Source organism: Polypterus senegalus, chromosome 7 (assembly GCF_016835505.1).
Source record: "Polypterus senegalus isolate Bchr_013 chromosome 7, ASM1683550v1, whole genome shotgun sequence".
NCBI lineage: Eukaryota > Metazoa > Chordata > Cladistia > Polypteriformes > Polypteridae > Polypterus > Polypterus senegalus.
In genome coordinates this window covers 126,063,532-126,084,455 of record NC_053160.1, presented here as the reverse complement: position 1 = coordinate 126,084,455, position 20,924 = coordinate 126,063,532, and the positions used below count along the sequence as shown (strand labels likewise).

General features: G+C 41.4%; 1 protein-coding gene across 1 annotated transcript in view; it reads left to right on the top strand.

The window, feature by feature from the left end:
- LOC120532848 (acetyl-coenzyme A thioesterase) overlaps window positions 1-20,924 on the top strand; it is a 156,790-nt gene that overhangs the window by 90,474 nt on the left and 45,392 nt on the right. Inside the window, exon 6 of the mRNA XM_039759273.1 lies at window positions 11,772-11,928. Within this exon, the coding sequence (XP_039615207.1) occupies window positions 11,772-11,928 (157 nt within the window). The remainder of the gene's footprint in view (window positions 1-11,771; window positions 11,929-20,924) is intronic.

Genomic DNA, 20,924 nt, shown 5'->3' with positions numbered 1-20,924 from the left:
TAAATCACGTTGGATCACCGTAATTTTCATTGTTTTGTGACATTGGCATATATAAACTTGTCCAGGACAGATTCCTTTGTTAAATTAGAGTTTAACATTTTTGATCCGTGCAGGACCAAAATGTAGAATATTTATTTTTTCAAATAATGGAAATGATGTAATGATGCTGATTAATATTTACTCTGTAGAATATTTTGCCTTGCTGTTATAATAGAATAAGAAGCTGGTTTGCAAACGCTGTGTGTAGCTGACTGCAAGCTTATACTGGGACTAGCTAGGAGTGAATAAAATGCCAGCTGAATGCGTACCTAACTTCAGCCCTAGGATCATTTAAGAATTAAGGGAAAATACTGGTAAAAATAATTACCACCAAGCCCTTTCACAAACATACAGTGACGTGCAAAAGTATTCCATCCCTTTAAAAGTCACGCAAATTTTCTGCATGACAAAAGATTTGTCCACATATTTATCCATTTGGTATTTTTAATGTGATCTCTTGTGCTGTAAGAAAATGTTATCAAACTCCAAATAACTTAACTAAAGAAAAACTCCAAAGTGATTGTTTGCCTAAGTATTCAATCCCAACACATTCATACTTTGTCCAGAACCTTTTTGCTGCAGTAACAGCCTTCATTCTTTTGGGGTATGTAAATATGCCCCAGTTCTGCACATTGCTCAGGCGTAATTCTTCCCTATTCTTCTTTGCATGATTTCTAGGTACCCTCTATGTTGGATACCCAGTGCCCCAAACAGTGCCCCAGATTCTCAACAGGGTTAAGATCAGGGCTTTGACTTGGCCATTCCAAAACATTCACCTGTCTGTTTTTGAGCCATCCCAGTGTCACTTTGGTCTAATGCTTAGGGTCATTGCCATCTCGAAAGATCTTCTCCCGAGCTTTAAATTCATAGTGGACTGGAACGAGTTCTCCTGCAATATTGTATGGTATTTGTGCACATCTATTGTCCCTTCAACTTTGACAAGATTCTCAGTCCCAGCACATGAAAAACATCCCCATAGCAAGATGCTGCCACCATCATATTCCACTGTAGGTCTGGTGTTTCTTGTAGCATGGGCAGTGTTTGTTTTACACCACAAATTCTGTACCTCTTTGAAGTTCTATTTTAGTTTCATCTGACCATAAAACCTTCTCTCCACATCTTAACCATATGTGCATTTATATGGACCATCTAAAGGAATGGCTTCTTTCTTGCCACCCTCCTGTATAGGCCTGTTTAATGGAGAGCTCTTGAAATTGTGGACCCCTGCACCTTCACTCCAGTTTCAGCCAAAAAGCATTGCAAACATCTGAGAGTGACGGTTGGATTTCTAGTCTCCTCTCTCACCAGTTGATATCTAAGTCTGATGTTCAGTTTTTAGGGACAGCCTGTTCTAGTAAGAGTCTGGGGGCTGTGATGAACCTTCCACTTTCTGAGGATGGATCCAGCAGTGCACAATGGGACATTCAAACTCTTGATATTTTTATAGTTATTTCCTGCTACCTTGTGCATTTCAATAACTTTGTTTCTCACATCAGCAGAATGCTCCCTTCTCTTCATATTTTCAGTGACTGTCCAACATAAACTACAGCCCCTACGAAGTTGGCTTTTTATATCCAGAGAGAAAGTAGCACCTCATTATGTTTAATTATGGCTGTCAAATGACTGCCACCTTTGTATTTCATTTGTCATTGGTGTAAACCTGGAGCTTTCAAAGTACAGAGGTTTAAACACTTATGTAAACACTAACTCTGAAGATTTTCTTCTTCAATTAAATGTCTACATAAAATGGTTTATTTTGACTTTGGAAATGTTTTGTTACAGCATAAGAAAAAATACTGAATGAATAAAAATGTGTACAAATATTTTGTCTATATTATGACAACTTTCAAGGGAATTGAATACTTTTGCACATCACTGTATGTTTGTGAAAGTGTTTGGTGGTAATTATTTTTGTTAGGTGCATATTCAGCTGCCTTTTTATTCACTTCTAGCTACATCCAGTATAAGCTTGCAGTCAGCTACTTAGTCACAAACCAGGTTCTTCTTCTATATTAACAGCAAGGCAAAATATTATATAGTGTGTACATTAATCAGCAAACTGATCCATTATTTAAAAAAATAAATATTCCAGATTTTCAACCAGAACTTGAATGGGTTGAAAATGTTAAACTCAACCTTAAAAATGAAATCTGTCCTGGACAAGTTTATATTATTCCAATTAATATACATGTTGTGGCATAGTGTTTAAGCCTGCACTTTTAAACTCTGAGTTTGTGGGTTCAAGTCCTGATAATGACACTATGACACCATAATCAAGTCACTTCACCTGTCTGTGCGGCGCTGGGCGAATGTAACTAGTAGTATTTAAATGTTGTATGTTGGGATAAAGGCATTAGTAAATATAGAACATTTTACCTTCAAAATAAATAACTGGTTTCAAAAGTTGTGTAAAAAAGTACTATGGCTGGGTGCAAGCAAACATGATCCTGGAAGCGAATTAGAAGCGGGCGAATACATACCTAACTTCAGCCTTGTGCTCATTACAGACTCAATGGTAGATTCTGTTAGATAGTAATAATTACCACCATGTCCTTTTGCAAACGTATTGTGCGGGAAAAAATATGGTGCAATTTAAACACAGATGCGTCTCGTAGCCACTTCTCTTTACACTCCATGACTCTACCGAACCTTGAGTTCCTGTTTCTTGCCCCGTCCATTTCTGCTGAAGATCATGTGAACAACCAATATACAAAGTAGTTTGCACGCAGAACCGATATAGATCATACACAGAGTTGCGATAGGGTGCGCACGCATAACCAATATGTTTTATACGCGAAACCGACATAGTACACACATACAACCAATACAGTTCAAGCTCAAAATCGACAGGTTACCCACATGAAACCAGTATAAGTCATGCATGAAACCAATATAGTGCATACGCAAATCCATTGTTAGACCAACACAGAACGCAAGCCAATATAGTTCATATGCAAACCGATAACGTACAAGCGGAAACCAATGCAGTTCACTCACAAACCAGTAACAAAATGTACTAGAAGCAGTGACATACACAAGAAAAATCAATATAGTTCATAGGCAAACCTGTGGTATGCACGTACAAACGGATATAGTTCACGCCTAAACTGATAATTTACGGACACGAACCAATTTAGTACATATTGTAGCGACCCGGCAGTCAGCGCTGCCGGAGTGATGCATTGTGGGAAGGTTGTACGTTCACTGTTTTTATACTGTTTCCCTGTTGTATTTATTAATGTTTTAACTTGTAAATAATTGTTGTGTTTGTATTCAATTAGTTGGGTGGGTTTGGGTCATCGTCGTCCGGGGTTATTTATTTTGTAAAAAAGTACCGTTTATGTGTAATGTGTCTTCGTGCATGACCTTGGCCGTGGCAGCGCAGTAATGTCGAGCTTTGTTTACTGGCTATCTGTGAATAAAGAGATACAACAGGACAGAGCTGTTATTCATTGCGAAGATTTTATCTGAGCAATTGATGCCGAGACACTCGGAGTCGTGCGGTGTATGGGACACGAGTGCTCGTTACATAAAAAGCTGGGTACAGCTGCGTGCTGCCGAGACACTCGTAGTCGTGCGGTGTATGGGACACGAGTGTTCGTTACTTAGAGAGCCGGGTGCAGCTGCGTGCCTAACGCTGGCAACCTGCTAGCCGACAGCTTGGAAGAGGTGCACGGCAGAGATCGGCTCGCAAAACTTCAAGACTCGACGGCTGTTTAGAAGACGCCGTCATGGAACAGAGTCTTGAAGAATTGGAGCGTGCCATCTTGGAGAACAGCATTACGATAGAGCGCCTGATCAGCGGAGCTGTGCGGAGAAAAGCGGCAGACCGGCCTGATGGTACCAGTATTCCCCGGACAGTGTTGCAATCTTCTGAGCACGGCCAGAGGAGGCCGTCGGCTGCCGCAGCGATACCCCAGGTTACCAGTCGGACAATCCGTTGCTCACGGTCGCCTGCTAAGCTACCACGATACAGCGGATTGACTCCTTTAGAACCCTACCTCGCACAAGTGGATCTGGCCGCGATACACAATGAGTGGAACTGCAAGGAAGCTGCGACACACTTGGCCCTTGCCTTGGAGGGTCCCGCACTTCAGGTACTCATTGATCTGTCATCGGAAGAGTGTCGTGATCTTCAGGCTCTCACCGCTGCTCTCACCAGTCGCTTTGGGCAAAGAACTTCAGCAGAATGCAGCAGAAACAAGCTGATTAGCCGACGTCGGCATGAAGATGAGAGTATAGGAACCTTTGCTGCTGACGTCAGGGTATTGACACGAAAAGGTTACCCTACTTTCTCGACAGCAGTAAGGGAAGAACTCGGACTTCATGCTTTCCTGCGAGGCCTCACACCAGAACGTCTTCACCAGCATGTCTGTCTATCGTCACCCCGAGATTTGAGCGAGGCAATAAAAGAGGCTGAGCGGGTCGAAGACATACTACAGGCGGAGTCACCGACAAAACGAACACCACGACCGAGTCGACTAACAAGAGCCGTTGAACGAAGGGAAGGGGACCTGTCTGAGGTAGTGGAGGTCAGCCGAGCCCAATCAACATCCACCCCCCGACAGAGACAACGAGTGGACTGCTGTTTTCGATGCGGAGAGCCAGGGCACTTTGCCAGGGATTGCCCTGCCCCAAGTCCGTTACCTCATACAGCATCACCGCAGGGAAACGACATCGGGGTGAGGCCGTGAGGGGGCCCTCGCTCCGTTTTTCAGCACCCCTCAACAAAGACTGCTTCAAAGTTGGGCTGTGGATTTTCCACGGACTATACCTGGACTGCACTATTGATGGATGGCCATGCAGTGCCTTAGTGGACACGGGGTCCACTATTTGTTTGCTGTGAAAAGGAGTGTTGCCAGAAACAGCTAGTCTTCTTCCCGAGGGCTGGACCCCCACAAATAGCGAGCTACGCACGGTTACGGGTGAACAGACAGTGATGCCCGGCAGGAAACTGTTGTCTGTGATGGTGGGGACGAGCCAGACCAACCACGAATTCTGGCTTGCAGACATTAAAGATCCGTGCATCATCGGGTTGGACTTGTTGGCCCACTGGGGGGCATGTGTTGATGTCTCTAGGGCCGTCCTCTGCCTAGGTAATGAGACTGTGCCGCTGCAATCGGGCTGGAACCGTCCTAGAAGGGCTGCTGGCTTGGATGTGCCTGAATACCACGGTTCACCGGCTCCCGACCATTGCTCAGGAGATGCAGAGACTCAAGGGGATCCTCAGGAGAATGCTGCAGCTCAGACCAGTGCTTCCCAACGGACTTCCTCAAGCGACCACCCATCAGCTGAGACAGTTGCCGCTGTGGAGGAATTGGGCCGCCGAAGTGGGGAACATCTGAACGCGACACAACAGGAGCAACTTCAACAACTTTTGAGTGACTACGTGGACATTTTTGCGGCTCGGGAGGAGGACTGTACCAGGACAAATTTAGTAAAACACCACATAGACACTGGCCATGCCGCTCCCATTCGTTTGCGCCCCCACCGATTGCCTCTTGCGAAGCGTCAAGCTGCCGAGGAAATGATTCGTGAGATGGCAGCCAACGATGTTATTGAGCCCTCGGACAGCCCCTGGGCTGCACCAATGGTTATGGTACGTAAGAAAACGGGGGGTTGGCGCCCCTGTGTGGACTTTCGGAGATTAAACAAAGTTACTAGAAAAGACTCATACCCACTGCCACGCATCGATGATGCCTTGGATTATGTGGCTGGATCCTGCTGGTTCAGCAGCTTGGACTTGCGCAGTGGGTATTGGCAAGTGGAACTGTCACCAGAGGACCGACATAAAACCGCATTCACCATAGGGCAAGGGTTGTGGCAATTCAAGGTGATGCCGTTTGGGCTGTGTAATGCACCAGCCACTTTTGAAAGACTGATGGAGCGGGTCCTGAAAGACATTCCCCGAACCCGGTGTGTGGTCTATCTGGACGATTTGTTAATCCATGCCAGAGACTTTGATCAGGCTATCCACAACTTACGGGAAGTCTTGACAGCTATTCGTAGCGCCGGGTTGCGGTTGAACCCCGCGAAATGTAACCTCCTCTCCAGACAGACTCAGTTTCTGGGACATGTGGTTAGCGAGAGTGGAGTGGCTACCGACCCAACAAAGGTGACCGCCGTGAGCAACTGGCCCCCACCAGCCAACATTACCGAGCTGCGGAGCTTTCTGGGCTTAGCCTCATACTACCGGAGATTCGTGAGAAACTTTGCCACTATTGCTAGCCCCTTGCACCGGCTGACGAGTAAGGGCCAACAGTTCGGGTGGACAGAGGACTGCGCCGCTGCCTTTCAACAATTAAAAACTGCTCTTACCAGTGCACCGATCCTGGCTTACCCGACCCCAACCAACCCTTTATTTTGGACACGGACGCCAGTAATGTGGGGGTTGGCGCAGTACTCTCCCAGGAGGGGGAGACCGGAGAAAGAGTGGTGGCCTACTATAGCTGCAGCCTCAGTCGGCGGAGAGAAACTACTGCGTTACCCGGCGGGAACTACTGGCAGTGATCTTGGCAGTGCGACACTTCAAGCCTTACCTTTTGGGCACGAAGTTTACGATTCGAACTGACCATGCTAGCCTTACATGGCTGTTAAACTTTCGGCAACCTGAGGGCCAGGTAGCAAGGTGGATAGAAATACTGCAGGAGTTTGATTTTGAGGTGTAACACCGACCAGGATGGCAGCATGCAAATGCTGATGCCCTCTCCAGGCGACCATGCGTCCTCAATGACTGTCGATATTGCAGCCGGCAAGAAGAAAGGGGTATGGGACCCTCGTCAGCAGCAGCCGGGCTAGAGGACACTGATGGGGCAGGGGAACCATTCACCATCGACCAGATACGGCAACTACAAGCAGACGACCAAGTGCTGGAGAAGGTCAGGGGTTGGCTGGAGACACAGGAATGCCCCGATTGGCAAACCGTATCTTCCCAGGGGCCGGAACTTAAGTTGTTACATTCGCAGTGGGGCAGCCTGGAGTTACACGATGGTGTAATTTACAGAAGATGGCAGGCACCAAGGGGAGGGACTGACCGTCTGCAACTTCTGGTTCCCCAGGCTTTACGTACAACGGTCCTCCATTGGGTCCATGGAGCCGCTGGATCTGGGCACTTTGGAAACGCAAAGACAGTGCGTCGGCTGCGGCAGCGATTCTATTGGCCGGGATGTCGACAAGATGCGGAAATGCACGCCCACTGCTGTGACGTTTGTACGGCGCAGAAGGACCAGGCCAACGCTCTCACGCGCCACTCCAACAATATCTCGTCGGGGCTCCCATGGAGAGGATTGGGGTAGATGTGCTGGGTCCTTTCCCTACCACAGAGGCCGGAAATCGTTTCGTTTTAGTGGCGATGGACTACTTTACCAAATGGCCGGAGGCATACGCCATTCCAGATCAAAGTGCCTCCACCGCCGCTCAAAAGTTGCTGGACGAAATGTTCACTCGATTCGGGGTGCCGAATGAACTGCACAGCGACCAGGGGCGGAACTTTGAGAGCCGGTTGTTTAAAGAGGTGTGTCAGCGGCTGGGGGTGAAGAAGACCCGGACTACTCCCCTTCACCCTCAAAGCGATGGACTGGTTGAACGGTTTAACCGCACCCTGGCCGCCCAACTTGCGATCCTCACTAGTCAACACCAGAGAGACTGGGATCAACATTTGCCTCTGGTCTTGTGGGCGTATAGGACGGCTGTTCAGGAATCGAGTCAGTGCACACCGGCGGGCTGATGTTCGGAAGGGAGATGCGCGCGCCGGTGGACTTGGTGTTTGGCTCGCCCCCTGAGCCTGAGCTTGCTGGCGGTCACGAGACGGATTATTTTCGACGACTAAAAGAGTGGCTGAACACCGTGCATCAACTGGCCAGGGAGGCACTAGCGGGAGCTGGAGCCCGTCAGAAACGGGCATATGACAATCGGGCTCATGGCCCAACTTTCAAACAAGGGGACAAAGTGTGGGTCTTTTGCCCACAAAGGAAACGGGGGTTGTCCCCAAAACTGACACACCATTGGCAGGGACTGGGAGAAATTCTGGACATAATTTCAGAAGTTGTTTTTCGAGTCCGAATGCCTGGAGGGGGCAGACGGGTGGTGCTACATAAAGATCGCTTAGCACCATACCACCCATTGGCCCCAGCACCAGAAGGAATTGGAACTCAAAGTGGCTCTCCAACCTCCACACTCGGTGTCGAGACAGACATTGAAAGTCTCCGGACTGCACCTGACACGAGTAGTGGCGAGTCAAACCGCCAAAGCGTGTTCGTCGCCGACCGGGACATTTAACAGAATTTGAATGTAGCGATTAGGGTTGTGAGGACACTAAACCCTCTTGGGAGGGGGCTATGTAGCGACCCGGCAGTCAGCGCTGCGGAGTGATGCATTGTGGGAAGGTTGTACGTTCACTGTTTTTATACTGTTTTCCTGTTGTATTTATTAATGTTTTAACTTGTAAATAATTGTTGTGTTTGTATTCAATTAGTTGGGTGGGTTTGGGTCATCGCCCTCCGGGTTATTTATTTTGTAAAAAAGTACCGTTTATGTGTAATGTGTCTTCGTGCATGACCTTGGCCGTGGCAGCGCAGTAATGTCGAGCTTTGTTTACTGGCTATCTGTGAATAAAGAGATACAACAGGACAGAGCTGTTATTCATTGCGAAGATTTTATCTGAGCAATTGATGCCGAGACACTCGGAGTCGTGCGGTGTATGGGACACGAGTGCTCGTTACTTAAAAAGCTGGGTACAGCTGCGTGCTGCCGAGACACTCGTAGTCGTGCGGTGTATGGGACACGAGTGCTCGTTACTTAGAGAGCGGGTGCAGCTGCGTGCCTAACGCTGGCAACCTGCTAGCCGACAGCTTGGAAGAGGTGCACGGCAGAGATCGGCTCAAAACTTCAAGACTCGACCCCAGGTCGCTACAATATGAATGAAACCAGTATTGTACGCACGCAAACCAATTAAGTATGCAGGCAAACCGATAGTAAATGTTCATAAACCAATAGTGTTCACACGTAAACCAATAGATTACACACAGAAATATATGATTTATGGCCTGTTTGGCACCTCATATTATAGGGTCTAAGTCTTCTAAAACAAGTCAAATAAAATTAATTCAAAAGAAGTTAATTAGCAGAAAAAACAGGTCACTAATATAAGAAAAGGGTTAGAATGAAAAACTGCAGCCACTGGAGCCCTCCAGGACCAAAGTTGGGGACCCCTGGTCTGCAGGGTGGGAGTTACATTTTCAGATTCGATTGTTGCCATTTACTGTATATTTGTGTGCTTTTATATAATCGATTTAATACATTTATTCTCCGCTTTGTCTGTTGCTCTTTATCGTTTTGTTGATATAATAATGCTTATGCAAAGAAATATTTATTTTAATCATATATGTTAGGTATTATTAGGTATAAAATGAAACAGTTTGTTTCAAAAGAAATATTACAGCAACTCCACAGGAAAATCTAGCATGGGACAAAAGTTAAGTAAGATGTAGGAGTTTCCGGACATCTTTGAGCAGGAGTTCCAAATAAAAACCCAATGAGATTTTAAAGAAATGGAGACCATCTTGAAGACAGCGAGAAAGATCTGAATCTGTGTCATCACTGCTAAAATTTTGTAGGCATGTTGCTTTTTTTGTTACTTATATTTTTAACTGCATTATTGAAGCTAAAAGTAGGCAACATGCTAAAAGTATTATATATCAATTGCATTTAATATTTGTATTTTAGATTTGTGCTTTAATAAGAAAGGTAAACTGTTAAATTTTAATTTAGTCTAGATTTTTACATTTTTCAGGTCTCAGAGGTTTAGGTGGTATGGGAGGTATCATCCTAGGAGTTTCATTGAAAGGTTAAGCATGGCTAGGGGTGTTAAGTACAGGTCTGTAAGAGAATGGCTTATAACAGGTGACTCAAACCTGTTTAAGTCTCAACACCAGGTGCTATGACCAAAGATCTGCAACTACAGAGTGAACAGGAACAGTCCTAAAGTCACCATTGCCTTCACATCTTTGACCCTTATCTGTTGGTATCCCTCCTGGCCCCGCTCTAAACAAATGTTAATGTCAAGGAGTGGCTGACTCAGAGTCCAGATCTTGGTCCAATGGAGAATTTTTGGCTGGACTTAAAAAAGACTGTTCACTCATAATCCCCATGCAACATGATGGAGTTTTAGCAGTTTTGCAAAGAATGAGGAAAAACTACTTTGCCCAGATGTGCAAAGCTAATAGAGACCTGTGCACACAAAACTTGAGATTGACTTAAAGGTAGGTGAATCCTTATGCAATAAATTATTTTGTGTTTTATGTTTGTAATTAATTTAGACCACTTTGCAGAAATCTGTTGGTCAAGGTGAAAAAGACAAATTAAATCCCTGTGATTAAAAGTTATGTAATAATAAAATGTGTACATTTTCAACTGGGTGAATACTACTCTATTTAAAGATACTTTTTATGCTTAAAAATATAAAAAAAAAAATACGTGATACACAATGTTTCATCACAAACCTGATGAAAGCTATACAGACAAAATGCCTGTTTCTTCATTAAGGACTTATGTGATACGGTCAGGATAGACACTGAGTTGTTGCTTACATCTTTAAAGAAGCTCTTTCTTGCTGGATAGCTCAGTTTTGAAAGATGGACTTCTTTCCAAAGCGGATTGGTGGTACTAATGGTTCTAATTCCAAGTAATGCATTTAACATCCTAGAAATTTTATTTAAACTTTCTTGTGATTTATCCTTACGTAATTTTACATGGTGGTTTTGTATAAACAATTTTGTTGTCATCTTGATGGAGTTCATTTGCAGCTTGCATGCAGAAGTTCAAAATCTACATTTTACTTTTACATAAAAATGTGTTGTCATATGATTATGAAACATAATGTGACAAATCCAAGTGGATTAATAAATATAAACTGAAGAAATCAAAAGCAAAACTGAACAACATATACTGGTGTAATGTTTATTTTTAATCTTCACTCAAATGTCTCAGATTCTAAAAAGGTTTTTCTTTCTGATGGCCCTCAACACTGTCCTGTGAGTAGCTCATCTATTGGGTTGGACTCTCCACTTCATATGAAGTTAGAATGTGGAGCACTAAAGCTGAGCACAGCATACTGGAATCCCAGAACCTGCATACAGAACAACTGAAAAAGTAGTGGTAATTTAATTGGTTTCATGAATATATTTTCCTTGGAGCTCCAAAATATTGTTTTTCTAATAAGTTGAGGTTATGCAATAATAAGTAAGCCATTTTATTTACAGAGAAGGAGGTTTCTCTCCTAAAATTCCACTTGCTAGTGTATTGTTTATTTAAAAACATGCCACGGCTGCAATGTTTCGTCCTCCACTTCACTAAGTCTGTTGCCCGGTCTCAGTGATTTGTCCTGCCTGCACTCTGAAGCCACAAACCTGAGATTATGATTTTCTATCTGGGGACAAAGACAATGAGAACAGTGCTTTTTTATGGGCTGCTCACGCTTCCCTTCTCACCTCCCTTTGTTTGTAATTTATCAAAGCTTTTGCTTTTTCAGGATCAGGCAGTATTGATTACTGTTTTGACATTTGTTAAACACAGCTTTCGCCTAGTTAAAATCACATTCTATTGCAGTCTGCAGCAGTCTCAACAGCTCTCTTGAAAATATTGTGGAGCTGGTAGGAACATGGGTGCTGCAAGACCAGAAAACATAAACAGGGCCATTTTCCCAAAAATAGTAACTAATTTTTTTTCTGCCCTAGATGCAGCTAATGGAAATGACAGCTCGCTAGTATCAACAGAAACTACTCGAGTAGAGAGCATTGAGCTTGTCCTGCCGCCGCATGCCAATCACCATGGCAACACTTTTGGTGGGCAAATTATGGCCTGGATGGAAAATGCAGCCAGTGTGGCAGCAAGGTATCTGAAATTTATTAAAGGGGCCATTAATGATAAGAAAAAGTGGGAGTGTTCTTGTTTCATATTTCTTTCTTCCAAGGTAAAAGTGCTGAGATGAGATCACATACAGTACTGTACCTCAGCAGTATTCAGTAAACGCTTGCATAGACTAAACAGATTTCTTAAAAAAAAAGGAAAATAGGACCATCTTGGCTATTTGCCTACTGCTCCCTTCCTCCTCTAACTGTGTTTGAGGACCAGTCTGGCCTATCTGTCCAGTCAGAATGTGTACATTAAGGAGTGTTCTTCTTTATTAGTTTTACTATAGAAATGTGGTGGCAGTCTGATTTGAAGGGCAACATAAAATGATTCATCCAATTAATTAGCCTTTTACCTTAGTTGACTAATCAGACTTACCCTGTAACAGGGAGCAGAAATGCCATTCCCGTTTGCGCTGATGGTGAACTGGCCCACCCAGGTTTTGGTTTTAAAGAAAACCATGTTTAGTAGTGTAGGTGTTAAGTCATTCACACAGTCTAAACAAAGACAAATAAATTCATGTTTTAATCATTCTGTTATGTAAGTGAAGATTGTATTTGGTTTTGAATTCACGCTCTGATGCAGCACTCTAACACTTTCTGCCAAGATGTGATTTATACAACTGAAATGCAACCTACCAATGTTGAAACATTTGTTATAGAATAACAAAGAAACATGTACACAGATTGGACTACCCTAGTCATTTTACCAAACGGCACAAAGGTTACAGCATTAAAGTTACTTGTCTTTCTGACAGTACTCAATTGTTTAGAATGTAATGTTTTACTTGTTATGAATATATACAAATTTTTAGGGAACAGTAAACAATATAATTTGAATATCTTGCATGCAAAGTACTAATCTCTATATATAATCTTCATTTGGGTCTTGATCTTTGTTTGTCCACGAATTAATTAGAAGAAGCACTAGATGGCAGTAGAGAGACAGCTAAAACATAGGCATTGTATTAAGAATCTCCTCCAGGCTTATACTACTGAAGACTGTAGTACACCAGTCACACCTCAAAACACAGACATTCAAACTAAACAAATTGTTGTGCTTTAAAATAACTAAAGAGATCTTCATTTAGATCTTGAACTTTGTTTGTCCGCGAATTCCATGCATGCGTAGACCACCTTCCAGTTTAGTACGTTGTTGTTACTCACGGATGTCAACAATGTGCCGGAATAACGAAAGGGGTGGTGGACAGTGTTACGCTGGTTAGCTCCTGAGGCCTGGTTAGAGAATGAGATTACCGAAGATAAAAGGTACGTGCCTACGTAACATATGAATGAAAGAGACAGTGGGTAAAATGAATGACAACGTAACAGCACGTTCCGTAAATTATTAATGTTACGTTGTAGCCGGCGAGTGCTGCGCGTCTCACAGTTGAACTGTTGTTTGCTCACATGTCAGTGAAGTGATCTCTATTTATGCTTTAAAGAGCCTGGATACCTATGTGTCCCCCTTTTATAACCATTGCTCCGTGCATATTGCCTTACTCTTTGGATTGCCACAAAGCAACCTGCGAGATTGGAGAAAGGTTGAGAAGACATCGTGAGAGGAAACGACAGCATTCTGAAAACGAGACGGACTGTGAACGGACAGAAACAGAAATGCTCGTACACCACCACATAATTACGATTCGGATAGTGATTCCGAGTGGGCCGTTCCTATCGAATCAATATCCAAGGGTTTTCTTTTTTAATTTTGTTTCCCTTATAAAAAATCATAATGCTGTGCGACGAAGGGCCCAGTTCACGACTGGCAGCCGCGTTTAAACAGGAAACCCTTCACAGACAACTTTAAAACACGCAACGTAGTTGGGCGCACATGACTAGTGTATTATTATTTCTTAAAAATTCATAATGTTGGTCTGAAAACCAGTGATTAGTCAAATTGTACTCTTCATTTTAAATATAGAAATATCATGGGATTTGTTTTAGGTCAAAATCTAGAAAGCTGCATGTTTTATTCATCTCATAACTAAAAGGTATAAGGAAATGAGTGTTTCATTTAATTCAAGCTTGCTGTTCTTTTCAAAAGCATCAGAATATCAATGCCATCATTTACAAAGCAGTGACAGGCCCAAGGTGGATTGTAAACTGTTGAGGTATACTTCTCCTGTCTTCAGTTTGAATGTAGTGTTGCAGTATCATCACATTTAATTTCTAATTTCTACTAACAGGAAAGTGGTACAATATCTCATTGAATTTCACTGAAGAGGGCATCTGCACTATATCAGTGGCAATGGTGATATCATATATAATTAAGAGCTTATTAGAAGTACCGACAAATATCTTCACATTGAAAAGAAAACATAAACAATCAAAATGTACAAAGCTAAGAAAACATAGATTTATATGCTATAAAAGGGCTTGTTAAACCCTAAGGACTCGTTTATACTTCATGCTCAGAACGTGTACGCGCATACATCATGGCTGCCACGCATTCCCAGCATTCCTTTGACGTGTCCTCTGAGCAAGGCCTCAGAAATTAATGCAACGCGTGCGCGAGTTGCAGTACTAGCAAAAAATTGGGTGGTGCAGTGTGATAAAAGTTGGAATGTGACGTCAGAGTCTCTGTATACTATCTACAAGTGACAGAAAGCCACTATGTGGATCCTAAGGGATCGATGTGCGCGCTTCGATGTTTGATGAATAGTTTGATGTGGTGAAGCAAAATGCCAACATACAGATGCATTCGTGGTGCTTTTATATTCAAGTGTTGCATATTCCCGATCGTAATGACACGATACATTTTAAAAGTCTCACATACCTCACATTTTAAAAGTCTCATATCCTAAAGGACTATTTTTAACATATACTAGAAAATACATATTAGAAAAGGACAAAATAAAAGTATAGTCAGAGAAATGGACAAAGGGCAAAACCATGAAGACTGAAAGCCTGATCATGAAAACATAAAGTGAGACTCAAAGATCAAAACTCTGTGGCCAAAATTTCCTAAATTCTTAAAGATTCTTTTCATAAACAACTACTGTTGTGTGTAAAGATTTTTTTAATTTTTTTATCTAAAAACTTGGATGATTGTAAATTCACATAACCATCCCTAAATAACCTCCTATGATGTTCACTGTCATCATCAACTGAAACATAGAAACTATAACAACAAAAAACATAAGACAAGGCCAAAATGGCACTAGGATGACATGACTCAAAATGCTTTACAAAAAAAATGAAATTAATTATTAATCTAAAATTAGAAATGATGCACCAAAACTGTTTCATATTACACCAAACTAAAAGTAATTACAAGTTAAAATGCCACAACTCCATATACAGTATTTAAAGATATGTGTTTATTTTATATTATGGCTTAGAACCCTACTGACATCTTTTGATTTGTTTTGAATGCCCTGTTGCTGCCTTATGTATTCTGCTGTTTAAATTAACTAGAATACTAATATCCCATAAGAAATAAGAACCATATTTGTATTTATTTGTTAGCTCACATATCTGAACAATTATTTAGCTGTGTCTTTAAGATCATTAGTTCAGTTCATGAGTGTTCTATATATTTCTCTGTTCCTATATCTACTTTCATGAAAACTATGATATCTCTTCATCACTGAAAATTAAAAAGATTCCAGAATGCTATAAAGTTATAATGATTAATATATCTATATAATGTAATGCAAGACAAGGATTTTTGTCTGGAATAGACACTTTCATTTTTGGAGTTATGACCTCAGAATTCTGACTAAAACATTCTTAATATTTTTGGTCAGAACCATAAAGGGTTTTGACCCCTATCTGACGGCCCTGTCTCGTTCAAAATGGCAGCAATTGAAAAACCACATGTTTTTGTCCTATTTCTGTGCATAACTTCTGCATATGCGAAGATTACTGAATGAAAGGGGCACATAAGCAGACACCTGCTAAAACGATTAAGAGTATCCCCAAGTCCCTAGCCCTTATAGAAACATAAAGGGGTATGACCCACATACAGTACATTCTCAATAATTAATTTTTTCACTCCTTATTTGAGCTTACTATTCCTATTACTGAAAGTTCATGATCAGGAACAAAATAAGCTTCAAATGAAGCAAAACAATTGCTTGAAGCAAAATTGATTATATGGGATTAAGCTAACAAGACCCTTAGACATGCAGTTACACATGTTCACCAACTGCTCCAAGATATTCAAAAGCAGCAAAGACCATTTTGAGTCTTTTTATTAGCCAGAAACGTCAGACAAAATTTCCCGGACAAATGTTCATAGAACATCATGTTTAATGAATTTAATTTTAACAAAATGTAAATTTCAATGTAACAAATGTTTTTTTGACCAAAAAATGGCCACCAAAGAGAATAATGTGATGTAAAAAAACTTAATTCCTTGTTTATACTTTCAGGAACCCTGCAACAGGCTGTCTCTTTTGTGATAGGTTAAATAAAGTTACAGTCTGTTGCAAAATTTCCATTCTCTGTGAGAGTGTAGGTGCGATATCATAAAGGTATAGCTGAATTCTGAGTATTTACCGAGCATCCAGGTGGGCAGTTGTGTCATGTGCGGATACTGTACTGTTTGAGTTTCATAGCGCTTTTCAAAGTTTTCTTTGCAATGAACAAAACAAGTGAGAAACAACGTCAGTTTACTGTGAAAAAAAAAGTTACACCTAATATTTCATTTTTATTCTGTATTCATACCTATATTTTTATTGAAAAAGTTACATCTAACATCTTATTTTCAAATATAATATTGCTTTCAGTTTTAAAAGCACTGTTTTTTATACAGGTATTGCCAAGCTTGGGTCAGAGAGTTGCACACAAGAAAGAAAGGGGAGTACAGGTTTCCAAAAAAATACATTATAGAGAAGGCAGGTACAGTCTCAAGTCTTCATTAAAAATAGGAGCTGTTACTTCATTACTCAAACACACAAGATAGAAACCATGACACTGAGTCAATCACCCTGCTTTAGCTCTCATCTTCAGATTAGAACTCCAGTGGCTTGGATTTACTGCTATGGCAGACCGGGAGACTGGGACAAACGGCAAAAGCCCAGTGTTAAAGCTGCAGGAAAGCAGCTATGGAGCTGTCCTTGCACCACTGCCATTAGAGATGGTGAATAATTAGAGACCCTTGTCACAATAGTATACATATTTCCCCCATCTTTGTCATAACGAAATTTCCATTATGATGAAATATTTTTATAGTTTTGTGAATTTCGTTACAATGACATTCCACCTGTATAACTGAAGTCATTCAGTCAGTCACTATCCAGCCCGCTATATCCTAACACAGGGTCACGGGGGTCTGCTGGAGCCAATCCCAGCCAGCACAAGGCGTGAGGCAGGAACAAATCTTGAGCAGGGCGCCAGCCCACCACAGATAACTGAAGTGCCTCAAGATTTCATTGAAGCAAATTATTTAACCACAGCAATATTCAGTAAAAATGCTTGTATTCAAGACGTAAGTGAAAATCCAAACTGTGCCATCTTATGTCCTAGAAAAGATGAAACCTTCCAAATCAATGATCAATATGAAATCTTAAATGACAATATGTAGAGTATTTGTCAATGGACTCAATGAAAGACGGAACTAAGCAGGATGAAATAAACTTTCCTGTCAAATTCCTTGGTTCTCTCACTCCAACTGTAACATATAACAGCTGCATTTGCTATGACAATTAACAAGTCACAAGGACAAACTCTCCAAAAAGTTGGGAATTTTCTTCCCTAATTATGTCTTCTCACATGGGCAACTGCATGTTGCTTTCTCAAGACCAACTTCACTTGAAAATGTCAAAGTTCAAATTCAATATAAACAAATATATACTTAATTTCTTATTTTCTAATAAGTGATTTCCTTATTTCCTATTTGTTATTACCAAATAAGAAGTGGAGGGTTGGTTTGGGGACATACCTCCGAGGATTCAAATTATTTAAAAAAAATTATGTGCAGTGCACAGGCTAAATACAGGTATTATAATAAATAACAAGGAAATGTGAAAATGATTAGGGTTGCCAGCTGGGGTAGAAACAGTTTGAATTGCCTTACAGCAAAATAATGGAAAATAAGAAAAGTAAATGTTGTTGATAGCATATTCTCAAGTGGGTTGCTTCAGAGAGGCTTGAATCAACTCCCTGAATAAATACCCACTTCCAGTAATTGTCTTCTGTATATCCTTTTCAATGTTTTATCGGACTCGAGGTGGGCACCTAAGAGGTGGAGTATGCCAGCTCACAAACCTGACTTTTGGAACAAAAAGGACCTCACCTCCCCCTCATATTCTGTTACACAATATAACTAGTCATTTTTTAATACGAAATGCATCTCCAGGGGCATGGAATGTGCAATACATTACTTGTCTACAAGGACAATTTTAGTCAGTCAGTCATTTTCCAACCCGCTATATCCTAACACAGGGTCATGGGGGTCTGCTGGAGCCAATCCCGGCCAACACAGAGCACAAGGCAGGAACAAATCCCGGGCAGGGAGGACAATTTCATTTTTAGCAAATTTCAGGGAATAATTATTCCACTGTTCCCATTTAAATGAGGTCAGCAACTGCTGAAATTGGTAGTGTAATTCAGAGAGAGAATGTGGGGTGTCCTCCTCAGGTGGGGCCTTGGTCTGGGACATCCTGTCAACTTCCTCTGTAGAGTGTGATACTGAGATATCACCTGCTTCCTACTTAATGGCCATAACCTCTCTTCTTTGAGCCAGGATAATCCACAGTGTGGAGACAACTTGGGATGGAGTTCTCCGTCCACAGAAAGGCCCATCTTAACCTTGATGTTCCTTTCTGCAGTTTCTTTTGGACCAGTCCCTCCCTAGTATGATGGGATACTGGGGATTCTGCATCATGTACATAGAGATAATGCAAGTATCCCTTTGAAATGTGACTACAGTTATACTGACGGGTTTCCCATGTATACATGTTAGACTGGCCTGTCTGGAGCCCCATTCCTGTGGAAGTGCATATTGGTAAGCAAAAATTAAAGCGTACCTTCTGGAATCAATGAGAGCAGTTACTTTACTAACATTTACAACCATCACTGCTATACATGGAGGTAAGAGTTTAGAGAATGACCATTACCTTTACAGTTAATTGACTTGTCCAGATAAGGACAGTTGGGAATGATGTGCTTCACCTCTCTGTACTTGAAAGAGCACATTAGGGGTGGAGATTTATCCTTAGGCCATGTGGCAGGCACTGTGTTTTACTGGCTGGGCTCTTTTCTTTGGCCATGATCCCTTCGGGGCTTGCGGCGATCGTCTGGCTCTTTCGCACCATTGACATAGATGACCAGCCAGACTCTTGATGGTTTTGACTAGCGAGTCAATGTGCTGCCACGCATGCCTGTGGACCTGTTAGGCTAGAGACTCGGCTAGCAAATTAATCAGGTAACTGCAAGTGACAACCTCAACCACCTGCTCTGTGGTGTTAATTCTGCACAGCTTGTACACTTTAGGCTTTAGGCAATAGTGCCAACCTTCGACTTTGGGTGAATAACTATTTGATGAGCCCACAAGTTGTCTCCCAGGTGCATGTGTGTAACAATGTATATATTGGTGTAGTAAACAGGCAAATATATTACATTCCTAAATATATAAAGTCAATGCTTGAACAATTAAAGTCACATTCTAAATATATTACTTGGTGACCCAAAAACGAACTGTCAAAAAGCGTATGAATTAGTTTTGAAATGATATATGAAAAATAAGTATCAACAAAATGTCAGAAAAAGTTATTCCATATCCCAGTGAAAACTTGCTTTTTTTGAGTTTTAACTGAACTTTAAAATTCACAATTAAGGCTCAGGAACTCTAGCCACATTGTGTCTTTTACCTTGCTTATCACAAATTATGCTATTGGTTGTGGTCAGTGTCCTTATATGGCAGCAAGAGCAGAAAAGGGGTATTCAAAGGCAGAACTTGAATTATGTCAGGCCTTTTCCAGTGTACTGATGTCTTCTTGGCTGTGTATTAACTGGAAAGGTATTCAGTAAAAAAAAATTATGACAGGAGAAATGAACTTCACCAAAAACAGTTATGGGTCAAAACAAGAAGTTAGAAAGAAAGCCAATAAAGCCATATTGCTAACCAAAATTCAAAGTCAAAAGGTCAGAGCTAGTTCCTATTGCCTGGAGTCACAAAAAACACTATTTAAATCAATCTTGGTTAATCTGGGAAAGCACCCATCACACACTCTCAGTGCATCATGTAAGAACAAAAACATAAACTGTCACATTCAAAACATTTGTTGCAAAAATGTCTTTAGACTAGCATATTTATTTTCCTTTTTACTATTACTAAACTGTTCTTTTTTTATCTTCAGTCCAATAACTAGATAACAATTCTGTGTGCCACCATCTTATATAGGCAGATTATGACGACACAGTGTGTCACATGATCCGGGCAGCATAACACTGCACCAGATCTGATCTACCATCTCTGCAGGATATTTATACCAGGAGATCCAGGACTAGAGCAACTACGATCATCAGAAACTCATCTAACCCCAGTAATTATCTGTTTGACCAGCTGAAATCAGGCAAACGGTTTAGGAGTATTATGACCAGAACAGAGAGGCTCAAGAGGACCTTCTACCCACAAGCATTAAGATTTCTTAACTTGGACATGCACCCCACAAATTTTTTTAACTGTTCCTTAACACAAACTGAATTTTCTATCTCATTGCTTCTCAGCTGTCGCCATGCCATTTTAAGTATATTCTATCCAGCAAACTAGCTCACTGACTTTACAGTACATAGTTATTCTATTCTGTTACATTTGCACATAGCTCAGATCTTGTTTAAAATAATAATGCTTTGGATATATACTTTTTTCCCTATATAATGTATCACCTTAGTTCTACCTTTTTAATTTAAAATTAAAATTTCTTCTTTCTTTTTTTAATTTTAAATTTAATTTAAATTATCTATTTGTTAACTTTATTGCACAGTCTCATGGCCGATTCAGGGCACATTTCACTGCATGTTGTACTT